General features: G+C 41.9%; 1 protein-coding gene across 4 annotated transcripts in view; it reads left to right on the top strand.

The window, feature by feature from the left end:
• Positions 1–16,464, top strand: part of DYNC1I1 (dynein cytoplasmic 1 intermediate chain 1) — a 338,242-nt gene that overhangs the window by 92,034 nt on the left and 229,744 nt on the right. For all 4 annotated transcript variants that reach the window (XM_065884069.1, XM_065884071.1, XM_065884070.1 and 1 more), the window contains one exon: positions 2,371–2,486. In XM_065884069.1, the coding sequence (XP_065740141.1) occupies positions 2,371–2,486 (116 nt within the window). The remainder of the gene's footprint in view (positions 1–2,370; positions 2,487–16,464) is intronic.

The following is a 16,464-nucleotide window of genomic DNA, read 5'->3' as shown; positions in this document are numbered from 1 at the left end:
TAGTTGGTTTCAACTTGCCTTGTGGATTATCAAATTACAGATCAGCTTCCTGTTGGCCAGTGCCTATGGCTGGTCACCCGACAAGATAGGCCTACAGCTTATGCTTGCATCTCATTAGCAAGAGGCGCTGGAATCCCTGGCTGCAGGTATAGGTATTTCTTAATTGGACTGTGGAGATCTTTGGGCCTCACACAGATGCCCATGGAAGTCTAAACTCCAGGGTGATCTCTCCATGCCGGGTGTGACCCCATTTTGAATTGGTGGTGGTACATTACCAGCCCATGTTTCCTTTCCATCTCTTTGCCTAAGATGAAGATGAACCTCTTGGGGCCTCAGAAAGATGCTCCAGGCTATTAAACAGCAGAGGGGGCTTTGTCTCAAGCAGTCCTGGGGTGTCTAGTCATGTTTTCTTTTTCAGATGCTTCAAGAAAGACCCATTTCAGGAAGAAAAACATACTTCTTTAACCCAAGAAGGACTTAAAATAATACCTGAATTTCTTGCTTTGAAACCTTGAGCCTTTTACCTTGTTTGGTAATTTTGTTTCTAGTATATTTTGTGTGTTTTCCCCTAATTCTGTGTGAGAAGGCTTGGAGGAAGTGCTGGGTCCCCAGCCTGACCCTCGTGTACGCTCTGTGGTCCAGACATCTGAGTGAGTGAGGCCCACACGGCCCAGGCCTGAGTGGAGCTTAGTGGGGCTGCAGAGACAGCCAGCTGGGCTTGTTTCTAAACCAGCCTTAGTTTGTTTGTATCTACTCTGTGCTCATCTTAGGTTTTACATCAATTTTAGTGATTCATAGAAAGGAAGAAATTTTTGTTTTCCTAGAATGCTTAGGAAATTGTACATGGAAATTCCCAGCTGTGGTATGCATTTTCTTTCATTTTATTATTACTACTACTGAAAAAAAATACTGTGAGTCTGTGCCATTGCTAGTAATAATTTAAAAAGTAAGACGGAAAGGGTATGCTTCTGTTGGTCCTAGAGAGCTAGGGAATGTGGAATTGTGGCTAAATGGTTATGTTGCCTTTCTCTCTCAGAGAGACACACACATACTCTATTTCCTGGAAATTTTAAAGAAATATAGTAAAAAAAAAAAAAAAAAAGAAATATAGTAAAATATGTCTGATACTGATACTAAATCTATATACTAAAATAATGTTTCAGAAACTATTTTAAAATATATATGTGTGTAAATTGTGTACATATGTATATATAACATATACGTGACATGTGCATTATATGTATGTGGTACATAGACATTACCCCTACTAATCCTAGTACTAAGAACTAGTAATATCTCCATTTTACAGTTGAGGAAACCGAGGCACAGAGAAATTAGGTAACTTATTCAAGATCACACACATAGTGGTAAGTGTGGGCTAGTCTTATGTGATTAGCGACCACTCTACTGCCTCCAGGAGTGGATGTTTCCCGGGTGACGCAGGAGGCACTTCAGATCTGGGGGGTAACTCAGAACTCACCATTAAGAACCTCAGGTAGGAGTTTGACTTGGTGGCAAAAGCACTGGACCAGGACTCAGGCCAACAGAATTTTCTCCCTGGTTCTGCCATTTATGAGTTGCATATACTTGGGAATGTCTCTCACTGAATCTCACTTTCCTCATCCATAAAATGGAGATGGTGATAATCTGCCCAGAAGCTTCATAGCGGTGTCATGAAGACAGTTGACATGATGGATGTGAAAGACATCTGAAAATTCTTGATGTGCTCCATAACTATTCAGAAAGGATTTTTTTTACATGGTCACGGCTCATTTGGGAATTCTAAACTAAAACTTTATTATTCTTAGCCCAGTACCCTTTTCACCCAAGTTGTGCTATGTCAACGTATCTTTAAACAAATTCACATGCTGATCTGGATTAGTTTCTTTTCTGGAGAAATGGGAGATGTTATACTCCCCCTTGGAATATCATCCTCTCATTACTATTATAGAGAACAAATCATCTCTTTTTTCTTCAGATTTGAGAAGCGTTACTTTTCTTTTGTCCCGCTTGCCTAAGGGACTAGAATCCTGTATTACAAATGAAAATTCCCTTTATAACCTTTAATCAAGGAAAATCAGAGTTGCTCAGAATGGAGGGGGTCTCATTTGAAGTGGACAAGACCTGGTTTTGCAGATAGAAAAGGTGAGGGTCAGCCTGAGGGACCTGTCTGACACCACCCAGCAACACAGGGGCAAAGTGGGCCAAACCCCAGTGTCCAGACTTGCAGCCCAGGGCCAGTTCAACTTCATGACGCTGCCCCTTGTACTGAGAAGCTGTGGGTATTTGGGGTTTGTTTGTTTTATTCCTGATAGATCTTCTGCAAGGAATGCCTTCCCTCACTAAGCGTTTGTCCTTTGTTACTTCTAGACGAAGACTGCATAAGCTGGGTGTGTCGAAGGTTACCCAAGTGGATTTCCTGCCCAGGGAGGTAGTGTCCTACTCCAAGGAGACCCAGACTCCTCTGGCTACACATCAGTCCGAAGGTAAACTATGTCTTTTGTTCACTTTCCATATGATCTCTGGAGAAATTGCCAGGGAGTTACATCCTTCTTGTTGATTTCATATCTTACCATAAGACATCTTCACAGGACACAAATATAATGACACACCAAAAACTTAAGTCTCCTTTGACTCTGGTTTTGGAAACACTGAAGAGGAAACCCAGTGGTATTCCTCCAAAGGACCCATGAACTTTAAAATGGTTAATTTAGTGAGGCCACAGTTTGTCAACACTGTGTGAGGAGGGGGAAAATCACCAAAGGATAATGTAATAGAAACTTCTCTGAATTTTATTGATAAGAAGAGTGTACATTAAAATCCAGCATTTGCAGGAGTCAGCAAACTGTAGCCAACCACCTATTCCTCAAATTAAAGTGTTTTGGAATGCAGTCATATCCAGTCCTGCGTGTCTATATGACTGCTTTCTTGCTACGTGGTAGGGTTGAGTACTTATGACTCACATGGCCTGAAATCTTTACTGTAATCTGGTGCTTTTCCGAAAAACTTTGCTGACCCCGACTTGTTTTGCCAATTCAGTTGGCAACACGCTAGAATTTCTTACCACGATTTAAAAAGACTTTCCATGCGATCTCCGTGTGGGTGAATGGGAATTCACTCCATGCCTCCTTCGTGCATACCCGAAAATATCAAGTGGAAAATGTATGTGCAAATCCCAATAAATTGTGAAAATACACTAATAAGAGAAGTTGAAGCTAATCAGTCAAAATGCTTCCTAGAAGTCAAAACTTACACCAAAGCAAAATTACTCCAGAGCAGAAGCAGGAGATGTGTGCACTTAAAATAGGATAAGTGAAGGTTGCATTGTTAGAAAATATAGCACTGTTTTTATAGCTAAGCAAATTCTCTTTTTACTTTGTTATTTTATTGTCTGGTGTGGTGAAGAGGATGTTAGCATTCTGGGTTCATTGTTGTTGTGTAGTAAATACTGAACAAAAGCCATGAAAATGAAAAATGATTCACATTCTGTGCTTGGTTTACAGCATATATAAGTCAGTACACTTTGGTTTGTGCAAGTTACAGAGCTTTTCAGTTTTGGTTTTAAACACATAACATCAAAAGACAAGTGAAATTGGATTCCTTGAAGTAGAGCGCCGTCTACAGGCCTTCTGAAAACCTTTCTTGGGTAATGCTGTCTGGCTTGGTGATGATTCTTTGGTAGCAGGGCCTCTGTTTTTCACGTGATGAGAAATGAATTTTAGAAGCAAACAAGTAGCACCCTCTGGTGGTGAAATTTTAAACCAACTATTTCAATGAACTTGAGAACTGTATATTAATGTGGCAGAAAATACAAAGTTAGAAAAGCCTTTGGGAGTTCACCTAGTCTATCCTTGGGCCTCTAGGCAGATCAGGAAGATCATTAAAAATAACCTCGTCACCCAACCAAAACATTTGTTTGAGTTAATTTGCTGCCAGAGGTATTTGCAGAGCTGTAGCCTGAGGTATGTTTATTTAGCCCCAAATTTGACCCATAACATAAAGTTATACAACTGAAATAGGAGAAGGAGTGAATTATTTTTTGGAAATGTGTAGACTTTAGATATTGGAAATGGTACAGAAATATTTACAAGGGAAGATAAATTAAGGATGAAAAGGCATCAACTCTAAACTTTTATACTGGAACACATCAAAAGGAGAAGCCTGGGCATTCCATTTTATTACTGCAGAGAGAGCTTGGGAGCCCTCATTATTCTGTGGTCCAAGCAGCATGAAAGAAGGAATTTATTTCTCAGCTCTTGGCAGAAGTTCTTTCTGTTTTGTTAACAGGACTCACAGAGGGTTTTTATGGTGATGGGTGTTTTGATGGTTCAAATTCCACAATACAGATTTGAACTCAAAGTGAGCTACCGTAGCTCTAGACAGTAAAGCAATCCCCGATGGGTTTAGACGGGAAGAACTTTGGATTTGAGTTCAGCAAATCGTCCTCTCAGCACAGATGATTCCTTGACCTCTGGCTGCCCGGTGTCGTCCAGCCCCTGGCTGACGGGGGTGGGTGCCCCACGCTTGCCTTTCACCTGCTGAGTGACATGGGGAGGCTCTACCACGTGGCAGGTTTGGATTGGCTTCCAATTTGGGAGCTTGGGCCATGGCAGTGTTTTCATGACAACTGCAGCCGTTTAGGGTCAGGAAACAATGAACTACTGAATTTCATGACACAATGAGGCTCTTGGATGGATGATACGTAAAGCTGTGGTGCGGATAAGATCTGTTTTAGCTCATTATTGCCCACGGTGTATGAAGGAACGCTGATTATTTTTGAAGTCATTATGTGACTATGGAAAATTTAACAATATTCAAACTGTTGATCTCAGAGCATTGATCTGTTGTACATCTAATGGAGTTCTTATGCATTCAGTTTTTGACATGTTCTCATTTTACTCTTGAAAATGAAAGGGAAGGTACTTTGGACTTGCCCAAGCTTAAGCTTCTCTTCTCCACTATGTACTATAATGAACGTTCTCTTAATTTGTGATCGTAATGACCTGTTATGTATGAGAAACAGTCCAGAGAATGATTTAAGCCCTGGAGATTTAGGAATGAGGTCCGCACAAACACTGGTTTTTCAGTACAAGTTTAGATCTTCCCTCTCTGCTTAGGTCATTAGTTGCAGAGAAAGAAGGCTGAGAATAGGTAACAGTGATTTGGGGAGCAGGATATCTCTATCTCCAAAACACATTAAACACGTGCTTCTTATTCCCAGGTCATAAGAAAGGAAAAAAATAATGGTTCCCTTCCAAACTACGTCTGCTTTGTGTTATTAATATCTCGCTGGACTGACCGTGAGGTCCCGAGGTTCGTTAGAAAGCCAGTCTTCTGCATCTTTATTATAGTGGGAAAGTGACTGGCCCATACTAGGCTCCCAACAGATGCTGTTGAGTGACAAGGATGAGGCCAGACATCTTAGAAACGCCAGGTTCTGCAGTGACCCCTAGGAGAATGAGAACTTCTTAACTTGCTGGAAAAATGTAAGCCAATCTGGAGGGAGGAGGAGGAAACTTACATAACCTGTTGATCATTTGAAGAGTTATCTGATCTTCCTCTTCTCTTCGTGATATCTTTTTTTTTTTTAATTTATTTATTTTGCCTGCGTTGGGTCTTCGTTACTGTGCGCGGGCTTTCTCTGGTTGCGGCGAGGGGGGCTCCTCTTCATTGTGGTGCGTGGGCTTCTCATTGTGGTGGCTTCTCTTGTTGTGAGCACGGGCTCTAGGAGGCGGGCTTCAGTAGTTGTGGCTCACGGGCTCTAGAGCACAGGCTCAGTAGTTGTGGCGCACAGGCTTAGTTGCTCCGCGGTATGTGGGATCTTCCCGGACCAGGGATTGAACCCGTGTCCCCTGCATTGGCAGGCGGATTCTTAACCACTGTGCCACCAGGGAAGCCCCCGTGATATCTTATAAATGGGAACTTAGTGGCCCCGTGTTGGCCACCCGCCTCCCTTGACTTGCCTCTTATGCCTTGTTTCTTACATCCAAGAGAGACCAACCCACTTACGTTTTCCAAGGCACCCTGCAGCCTCATGCCTCCACAGGCTTGTACTTACTGTCTCCCGCCTGGAATGCCATCTCTCCTGTTTGCCTTCCTTCCAGACCAAAACCAAGGGACAGCTCCTTGGCGGTTCCACTTATGGTTGACGTCTCTCCTCGTACCATGGGCATAGTTCATCTTCCCCTTATCAAGCTATTATTTAATTTATTTAATTTATTTAATATATTCAATTGTTATTTAAATGTCTTCCTTTTAGATTGGATCTCCTTGAGGGCAAGGTGTGTGTGTGTGTGTGTTTTTTTTTTTTTTTTGGCAGTACGTGGGCATCTCATTGTTGTGGCCTCTCCCGTTGCGGAGCACAGGCTCCAGACGCGCAGGTTCAGCGGCCGTGGCTCACGGGCCCAGCAGCTCTGCGGCGTGTGGGATCTTCCCGGACCGGGGCACGAACCCGTGTCCCTTGCATCGGCCGGCGGACTCTCAACCACTGTGCCACCAGGGAAGCCAGTGTGTTTTGTTTTTTAACTTTTATTGGAGTGTAGCTGATTTACAATGTTGTGTTAGTTTCAGGCGTACAGCAAAGTGAATCTGTTATACATATATCCAGTCTTTTTTAGATTCTTTTCCCATGTAGGCCATTCTCTACTCAATACAGAATATTGAGTAGAGTTCCCTGTGCTATACAGTAGGTCTTTATTAGTTATCTATTTTATATATCGTAGTGTGTATATGTCAATTCCAATCTTGCAATTTATCCCTCCCCGTTTTACCTTTATGTTTAAAATATTTTTAGCCGTAAATTTATTTTCTACATCTGTAACTCTGTATCTGTTTTGTAGATAAGTTCATTTGTACCCTTTTTTTTTCAGATTTCCACATATAAGCAATATCATATGATATTTGTCTTTCTCTGTCTGACTTACTTCACTCAGTATGACAATCTCTAGGTCCATCCATGTCTCTGCAAATGGCATTATTTTGTTCTTTTTTATGGCTGAGTAATATTCCATCACATATATGTACCATATGTTCTTTATCCATTCCTCTATCGATGGACATTTAGAAGGTGTGTGTTCTTTACCTCCCTGCCCAACACAGTGCCTGGCACAAAGAAAGGGCTCAATAGATATCAGTGGAAGAAATGAAGAATGAAATGATTCTAGACGAATAAGAAAGAAGAGAAAATGTTCATTGTATTCTGGGGAGGATGGAATATGATCCATGCATTAAGGCTGCACTGGTTTTATGGGGTTTTTAAGGAAAAGTCATGAGAGTGTGTAAGGAGGGGAGTTCAATGTTTCTATTTCCACCAGGCCTGTATTTCCGTCCTGAGGCTGGTGCAGGCATTACTGCTCTGAACATGACACAGTTATGAGAACTGAAGGAGAAAGTCACCAAGGCCATCTGGCTTGGCCCAGGAAAGAGCAAAGCAGTCACCAAGTTTGTACTGTGCAGAGATACTGTTTAGAAAGCACTTTGAGTTTGGAACAGGTGTGCAGGAAGGTTGAGGGGAATTCTTGGCTGCTTGAGGGGAATTTCTACCTTGGCTTCCCATCCTCTCTGGCATATATTCAGTATAGATGCTGCAAATATAGAGATAGTTTCCCAGGATAAACTAGTCCAGCACTGCCCAGTAAAAACATAATGAGCCATTATTCATTTTGGTAATGTTTTATTTAACCCAGTATGTTTAACAATTATTATTCTAACATATAATCAATATAAAAATTATCAATGAGATACAGTACATTCTTTTTTTATATTAATTTTTCAAAATTTGGTTTGTATTTGACACTTACATCATATCCCAATTCAAACACTAAATTTCCCTTGGAAATACTTGAACTGTAATAAGATTTCATAAAATTGACAATTGAAAAAGTAAGTTCATATACCCCTGTTGTTCCAAACATATTTGAAAGCTGTTCAATAATTGTATCAAATATTTGTTCTTAAGTTTAAACTTAAATTAATTAAAGTTAAATTTTAAAATGCAGTTTTTCGGTTGCATTAGCCACATCTCAAGTGCTCAATAGCTGCAGGGGGTTAGTGGCTCCTGAATTGGACAGCTCAGGTCTACCATGACCCCTCACGATGCAGGTCAGATGCCGAGACCCACAAGCCAGGCTGGTCTCCACTTTACCATGGCTGGGCAGAGGGGCTTGGGTGAGGAGACCTTCCTGACGTGTAGAGAACTCCTCTAGGTAAATGATGACTTTGTAGATGCTCCTCCTTTTTGTGAAGTCAGCCATATCCAAGCAAGTGTTAGATGATTTGGACAGAATGCAAGTTGTACCCCCAGCAAGATAAGTCCTCCAATAAGCCTCATCCTGTCATATTAGAGGCAGTTGTGAGAACCCCTCTGGGTTCTCCCTTCATGGTCTGCAGTTTAGAGACTAGAATATTCACTCCTTCTACCCTGTCTTCATGCTGCCGAAAGGACTTCTAAAGACTGTGTATGACCTCCTTGTTAGTTATCTACACTTCTCCTGCTCCCCTGTCCTTCTGCGTGAAGTGATGAGAGATCAGAATTAAGATTTGAGTTCTAAGCTGCAGATGGTTGAATTCTAAGGCCTCCTACACCTTGGTGGTCCCAAGAACATAATTCTTTGATACAAAGTTGCCCAATAAAGACATCTACCGTAGGATCTAAGTGGAAATATTTGTTTGGAACCTAAAGTTTGAAATCAGACAGTTCTTAGAGATATAATTTCCCAATGGAAGCCAATCCTGAAACACCTGGAGATGACTTGGGAGAAAACAGAGTATGGTGTCATAACCTTGACTCTCCAACTGGATATCAGTTTCCTGGACCTTAACACACTTTCTCTGAACTTACTATTTAAAGAACCACCGTGTGTTTTGTGACAATCCATGGTGGCATCTGAATGCAAATTAAAACTCCCTAGTGAAGATGACACACCTAATCTTATTTTTAGCTTCTGTTTTTAAGATAAGAACTGACACTATTCCAGAGAGATAGTGACATCTGCCACAATTTGCTTCCTTAGAATATGCCTGCTATTTCCCTTTTGACACTTGGTTAAAGTGTTAATCCTCTCTCAGAACAAACTATAGAGCCTCCAGGCCCATTGTTAACAAGATCAGGGATTTCGAGATCCTCTCCTGGGATATTAGTTTTCTTTAACAATGTTAATCTCATATCATCTTGGCAAGACTCTTGAAAGACAAAAAAAAAAAAAAAAGGGTGGGAGGCGATCTAAGGAACATAGACATTTCAGACATTACTTTTTAGGTATTATTTGTATCAAATAGACAAAATTTTCCAGTTAAAAAAAACTGTTTTCTCTATCTCTCAGCCACCTTTCCAGCTATTGGTCAGGAGAGCTTTCATGGTTTAGTTCTTGATTTATATTAGACACTAAAATAGATATTGGCTTAGACTGTAGCTGGTCTTGATATTCCAGAGGAGAAGCCGCAGGCTAAAAGTTAATTTATTTTTAAAAAGTACTTAGTGAGAGTGCCAGAGATGGTACAATCAAATCTCAGTCAAATAAGCTCATTTTAGCCAAAATATTCCTTCCAATAAAAAAACAAAAGGGTGCTTCATGACAACTCAAAATGAAACCAGAAATGTAATAAAAAGATAAAATGCAGAGCAAGACTTGCTGCCGGAGGGCACCGTCTTATTTACTATACCTCTGTAATCTACAGGTCTATAGAGAGGGGAGGGCCATTGAGAAGACTAGCCCTAAAGCAGCCTGTGAACTTTAGGCTCAATATAGGATTATATCTTGGTTACAGTACTGTACTAGAAAACAAACTTATATTTTAGGAAGATGGTTTGAGAATTTTGTTTAAACATGAGTGAATCAATTAAACAACATATCACAATTTCTAGGCCATCAAGGGTTAATGTGCTTTGTAAACTCATGGCATTCAGAAGTGAAAGATTTTGCATAAAATAAAAACATAGTCCTTCTAATATTGTTTCGATGACTCCATCCCTTTAATTTTTCATACAACTGGAAGGTATCTTTAAAAACCTCTTCAGAGCAGGAAGATGAATAAGAAGCTTAACTGAAGCTAAGGACCTGGAAGCTCATATTAACACAAAAGGGGCTGTGAGATTTTTGTCTGACTCCAAGGCTCACACATGGCAGGTAGATGATCTAAGCACGTTTTACTAAAAAAAGAACTAATATCCAAATTATAGACCTAATATCAAGTTAATATGTAATCATAGATCACTGATTGCTTCTCCCAAGTTCATTTACATATCCAGTTTCCTTGATCTCCAAGGCATCCCGTCTCATAGGTCCTCATCCCTGGTAACAGACACATTGATTCTGTGTATCACTGGTGCCTGCATAGTGCCTGATGTTTGGTGTGGGAATGAATGGATGACCTGGCTTAGGTCATAGAGTTGCCTCAACTGTTCGCCTTATGAGCCAGATGATGGAAGAAATGAAAGAGAAGTAGGTCAAAGAGTAAGACATGGGAGGAGCTGCGCCAGAATTTATAGTTTCAGACACTATAAACTATGTTTAACTTAAGCAGGAAAGAGTTTGAGTAGAAGGATATTAGGTAAATCACAGAATCAACCTGAAGATTGAAAAGGCAGGCTCAGAAGACAGGCAGAGAAGCTAATTGTCAAGAAGATAGCCCAAACTTACAGTACATAATATTTTCAGTAAGTCTGTGACCAGTGAACCTAGGAGAAGCATGCTAAGCAGGGGGAAAACATCCAGAATAAGCAGTTATTCTAGTGAAGACAATTGGATTCCCCACTACACAATAGAAAAATGTGATCAACCTGGCTGGTTCTTCTTTCGAGAAGATCAACCTGGCTGGTTCAATATTGGGAGTTTCAGTTGATCTGTGGTTGGGCAAGTAGCCAAGGCATCTTGAGTTGGGGCAGCTGTGTCCTTGTATGGCCTAGCTGTACATACTTGTAGCTATAGATACCTTATGAGTCCTTTGAGTAAGTACTTGTGCAGCTGGACACAGGAGAATGACTGGCGTTGTAGAATAGAATGTATCAACTCTTCCACCTGATTATTAGAAGCCTCCTTCACAGTGCATAAATTTTCTAAAAAAAATTTTACTGGAGTATAGTTGATTTACAATGTTGTGTTAGTTGTAGGTATACAGCAAAATGAATCAGTTATACATATACATATATCCACTCTTTTTAAAATTCTTTTCCCATTTAGGCCATTACAGCATATTGAGTAGCATTCCCTGTGCTATACAGTCGGTCGTTATTAGTTACACAGTGCATAATTTTTGACTGTACATAAATATTCTGTCACTGTAAGTCTATGTTGAAAGGTCCCACCATATACCTCTTCCCTAAATCTTTTGCCATTGGTAGCCTCTACGTGTGACCTTTCAGTCATTGCTCATGGCTTAGTTTTAGATAGAGTGTTTTCTCAGTCTACTCTTCCAGCTCAAGTGAGCAACGAGATACGCTGATCAAAACTCTTTTCATCTAAGTGGAATTGTAGTGGTTTTTCTTTTCCACTGAACTTTAGGCCTACGCCTAAATGGAGGTGTCCTGTCAGCCGTCCACTTCTGACTTTTGCCAGCCTATCACTTAGAAATTTCCAGAGTCCAGGCTCAAATGTTTTCAGACAGCTAGTCACCCAACACTTCTCTTTAGGCTGCAGGAGGAGTGGCATTGCCGCAGGAGTAAGAACATGAGAGTGAGAGCAGCGGGCTCAGGGAGAGTGCTTGTCACAACTCAGTATATAGTCCTCGCTGATGAGCGAGCTAGCGGTGGATCCACCTGACTTTCTGGCCAGATGGATCAGATAGCGCTCCAGTTCATAATGCATATTTTCCATAGTCACCTGGTATCTCTACTTGGGTCTGCTTGTTGGGCAAACCAACACCTATCCCTCAAAAGGCTAGTAACATAGTAAAGGGGCTACACTGTTGCTCTAAAATCTAGGGACCTGTTTTGTGCTTCCCTTTTAGAGCTCTTTGATTTTCCACAGACCCTTTGCGCATCATTGGATCTGCTGGACCAAAATTTCTAGGTAATATAGCCATTTAAAAGTAGAAGCCTTTTGAGTCACCTGGTAAATGGGTTGAATAAGTACATGCAAATGTTGAATATGTTACCTGCAAAAGCCAGAATGGCCCACCAAGCATGACAACTCTTACTATTAGAGAAACAAGATATTTGCCATGTACTTTGGAGTTTATGATCACTAGACCCATAGCAACTTTCCTGAAGTAACAGATCTCTATATTTTCAAGTACTTTTCTCCCATCCTGTAGCCTACTTGTGTCTTAACAAGGTATTGAAGGTACCAATCCAGCTTACTGTTCAGGTCTTGCTAGCATGATGCCCTGTGCTGAAGGTGAGATGATCAAGCCCTGTAGGTAAAGCCAGCTCTCTGGCTCAACCCTGATATAAGATGCTGAAGATGCAAAGAGAAATGAGGTGGGTCTTCTTTGGCTGTGAAGCAAGGCTTGGTATAGAGTGTGGCTTGGTGTGTGTGTGTGTGGGGTACTTGAATATACTCCTGTATATTCAATTTTTCATTATTTCCTGATCAGTACTATCACTTTCACATAAGTGACTTGGTAAGGCTGGAAATTCAATGGACTTTATCCAGGCACCCACAGAATTTTAAATTTGCATCTGAGTTTTGCAGACATTTATGAAGACATTTATCACAACCAGAGAAATGCCCTGGGTCTATGCCTTGAGCTAAAATGTAGAGATTTGAGCTTGTCCTCTCTTCTTTAAGCTGTCCAGTCTCATTAGAAGCAGCCACCTCACCCTATAGCGTCTTTAAATTCTTCAGGCCGTTCACACTCTTCAATGGCAGTGATAATTTGATCCCTTAAATCCTTCTTTTCAGTGGACACTTCATTAAAGATCACTGCAGAAGAAAAATTATCTAGCAATTTGTTACGGCTGACAGCTTCCCATTCCTGAACTCTGAGTTTTCATTTTCTTTAGCCCTTATTAGGGCGAATAACCAACACCAATTTCCTGAGTGACTGTCTTCTGATACTAATTTCTGATCAGTCTAGGTTCATGGTTGCCGACAATAGAAACGAACTCTGGTTAACTTAAACAGAAAAGGGATTTGTTGGAAAGATATTAGATACTTCATAGAATGGATTTTAAGAGTTAAAGAATTAGGTCAGAAATAGAAGGCAGCCCTAACCCCCAATGTGATTATATTTGGAAATAGGGCTTTTAGGCTAAAATGAGGTCATCATTTAGGCTAAATGAGGTCATCAGGGCAGAATCCTAATTTGATAGGATTGGGGCCTTATAAGAGGAGGAAGGGAGAGAGGTCTGTTTCTCTCTCTCCATGTGCATGCACCAAGCAAAGGCCATGTGAGGACACAGTGAGGAGGCCTCTGCAAGCCAGGAAGAGGGCTCTCACGAGAAACTCAATTGGCTGGTAACTTGATCTTGGACTTCCCAGCCTCCAGAACTGTGAGAAAGTAAATTTCTGTTGTTTAAGCCTCTCAGTCTGTGGCATTTTGCTGTGGCAGTCTGAGCTGACGAGACAGCAGCTAACCCAGCAGGGTGATGGCTCTGAACTTGATGAGCTTGATAAAGGCGACCTGGACATCCTGGACTTCCTGTCATTGGGCACTGCCATTAGGCTCAGGATTTAAATTCTGTTGTCACTGCCGCCTTGAAAACCTCTACTTCTCCCTGCACCTTGACGGTGCTCCCTTGAGCTTTAGAGGGGTCCACTAGGCAGGCCTCGGTTACATGCGCTGAATTAGCTGTGAGGGTCAGGCAGGGGAATAACTGCCCAGCCTGGCTTCCGTAATATTAGGGGAGGCCATGACTTGACTTTGATCTATTTTGGTATACCCTGCTCTAAAAGAGGGTGTTTGGATGCTGGGCAGCCAAAAATATATATTTGAAAAGTGCCTACTCTGTTGAGAAGCAAAAAGGGGAGGTAAAGAGAAAATTTTTATGTATTATGTGCCCAGGGCACTCATAAAAATTATTGTTCTTGCAGTGTTGCTACTGCTATTTACTCAAATTACAAATCAGAAGTGCAAAGACAATGCAGCTCCTTTATTTTGTCTTCAGCTGTCTATAATACTATTCGCTATTAGGGGAAAATAGAAAAAAGGTATGCAATAAACCTGAGTGCAGTCTCTTCCTGTAAGCAGTCTCAGTTGGTATGTTCAGTTAAAATTGACTGGAAGTGCTCCAGCCCTCATAGAACCTCACTCTCTCTCACCTGCTTTTCTCCCTGAGATCATGGCCAAACTGGAGGGGAGAGAGATGAGGTTACATGATCTCATGGCCTTGGTGGAGTAGGGAGGGATGAGAGGGACTCTGGCCTCAGTCAAGTCCTTGGCAGTATGCTGGCTGACATCTGCTTCTTTCTGCCCTGACCTTTACCCACCTGGGCACTGGCACCCAGTGCTGGTGAACTTGTGTCTGTTCTTTCTTTTTTTTTTTTTTGCGGTACGCGGGCCTCTCACTGCTGTGGCCTCTCCCGCCGTGGAGCACAGGCTCCGGATGCGCAGGCTCAGCGGCCATGGCTCACGGGCCAGCTGCTCCGCGGCATGTGGGATCTTCCCGAACCGGGGCACGAACCCGTCTCCCCTGCATCGGCAGGCGGACTCTCAACCACTGCGCCAGCAGGGAAGCCCGTGTCTGTTCTTTTGGCTTGGCAGTGTCTCCAGGAAGCATGGGCCATTTTGCTCTTGATGACTTGGTCTCTTCTCGGCTTTCATTATTTCTAGAACTTGAGTCAATGCCCTGCCTTCTGTTCAACCCCTGGCCGGGAAGTCCATGTCCAGCCCAGGCCATGTAGTCCTTTTATCCACCACAGCAGACCCTGTGGCAGACTGGCTCTCCATTGAGTTTCCATGCTTCAGATGATCTGAGGGAGGCTTAGGAGCATTCACTGGTTCTTCTCTCTGTTTTATGCCAACCACTCCCAACGAAGCTGGGTTGTTGCCTTGTGGTGAACGAGACCTGTTGCATAGTGGTCTCCGTAGATTCCCAAATAAGGAATGTGGTTCAGTGGTTCCTGTGCTCATCTTTTTTCTTGGTTTCTTAACACTCCTCCCTCCCAATGCTTCTCCTCAGAAAGTGGAAATCCAGATGTATCTGAAAACTTATCTCTTCTTCTTCTCCCTGAATGCTCCTTTTCTTGCCACTTATCTAAAAATAAACTCCCATGTTTAACTTCCCCCATAGATTGGGGAAAGAAGTGGACAGAAGGAGTGATCTTTATGGGTTTGTTTGTTTTTCTTTTTTGATATTCTAAATGGTAAGGAAAAGAAATTTGGAATGGCTTTTCTCCCTCAGTTAATCCTGACTCTCATCGTCCTGTGGGGTTCCAAAATCCAGTTTTTTGAGAAGGGAGCTGAATGTTACCTTAGCCACTTTATTTTCATTCTGCATCAAATTCTAAAGTTTCTACTAGCAAATGAATGCCCTAGGTAGACTAGGCTGGAGATTATTACGTTCAGAAAGAAAAATAGAAAAGCACATTAATACTTTTCAAACATAACTCTCACTGCTCATCAAAATGAACAGGATATTGTTTTTGTTCATCACATTTGATCAATAATAGAGTCAAGAGACATCAGGATTAAGGAACATTACAGTGTATAACAAGCCTTTTATTCCTTGGAGAAATACAACTGATATGTTGACTAAGTCAAGAAGTATATAAAGTTTCCATTTCCAGCATGGCAACATGGAGTGCTCTGTGGATCTGCTTCCCAGTAAAATTAGTGAACATCATTAAAAAACAAAAACCAAAACACTCAAGTCTCTGGAAATGGTACCAACGGCATACAACAAATGAAAAAACACTTATTTAAGAAAACTTAACTAAAACTTGGTAAGAACAGGAAGAGTCTGCGGTGTTTGAACCACAGCCTACTCCTGTGCTCCCTCTTCCCAGTTCAGCTTGGAGCAAACTCTTCTTCAGGTGGGTGCAGAAAAGAACACAGAGCTGCCTGTCCTCCCAGCTCCCAGTTGGAGGGCTACTATATCTTCCTGGGAGGGGCAGGACTTTACAATCTCAGTTTCTGCCCCCAGATACCGGTTACAGAGCCTAAGCTTCAAGCAAGTGCAACTGAGAGGCGGATATTCTCTTCTTTAGCCTAGCCCAGACTTGAGAAATAGGGACTTTACCTTGGGGGCAGCATGCTAAAAATACCGGGGCCCTAATCACCAGCTCATGTGTAAAGCAGAGGTTCCATTCAGGGAGAGGCAAGCCAAATACACCAGAGGCTATGGCAGGACCCGACTCTGCCAAGCACCCAGCTCCAAAAGCATAGGTGTCACTCAGAAGTATGCCACTGTCCCCTCCCCCAGCTCCAGAGCATTGGCCCAGAGGAAGAAGTAGGCCATAAAACAGAGAGGTTAGAATCTCTTCCCAAAGAAGCTGACTTCATTTGCAATGGACTGTGGGGATGTTCAAGCCTAACGACATCCTCAAAACAATGGAGGTTGTGCTATAAAGCAATTCAGAGTCAACT

The sequence above is a fragment of the Phocoena phocoena genome, chromosome 9 (assembly GCF_963924675.1).
Source record: "Phocoena phocoena chromosome 9, mPhoPho1.1, whole genome shotgun sequence".
Classification (NCBI taxonomy): Eukaryota; Metazoa; Chordata; class Mammalia; order Artiodactyla; family Phocoenidae; genus Phocoena; species Phocoena phocoena.
Note: the sequence above shows the minus strand (reverse complement) of the source record. Positions and strands in the feature narration are given on the sequence as shown.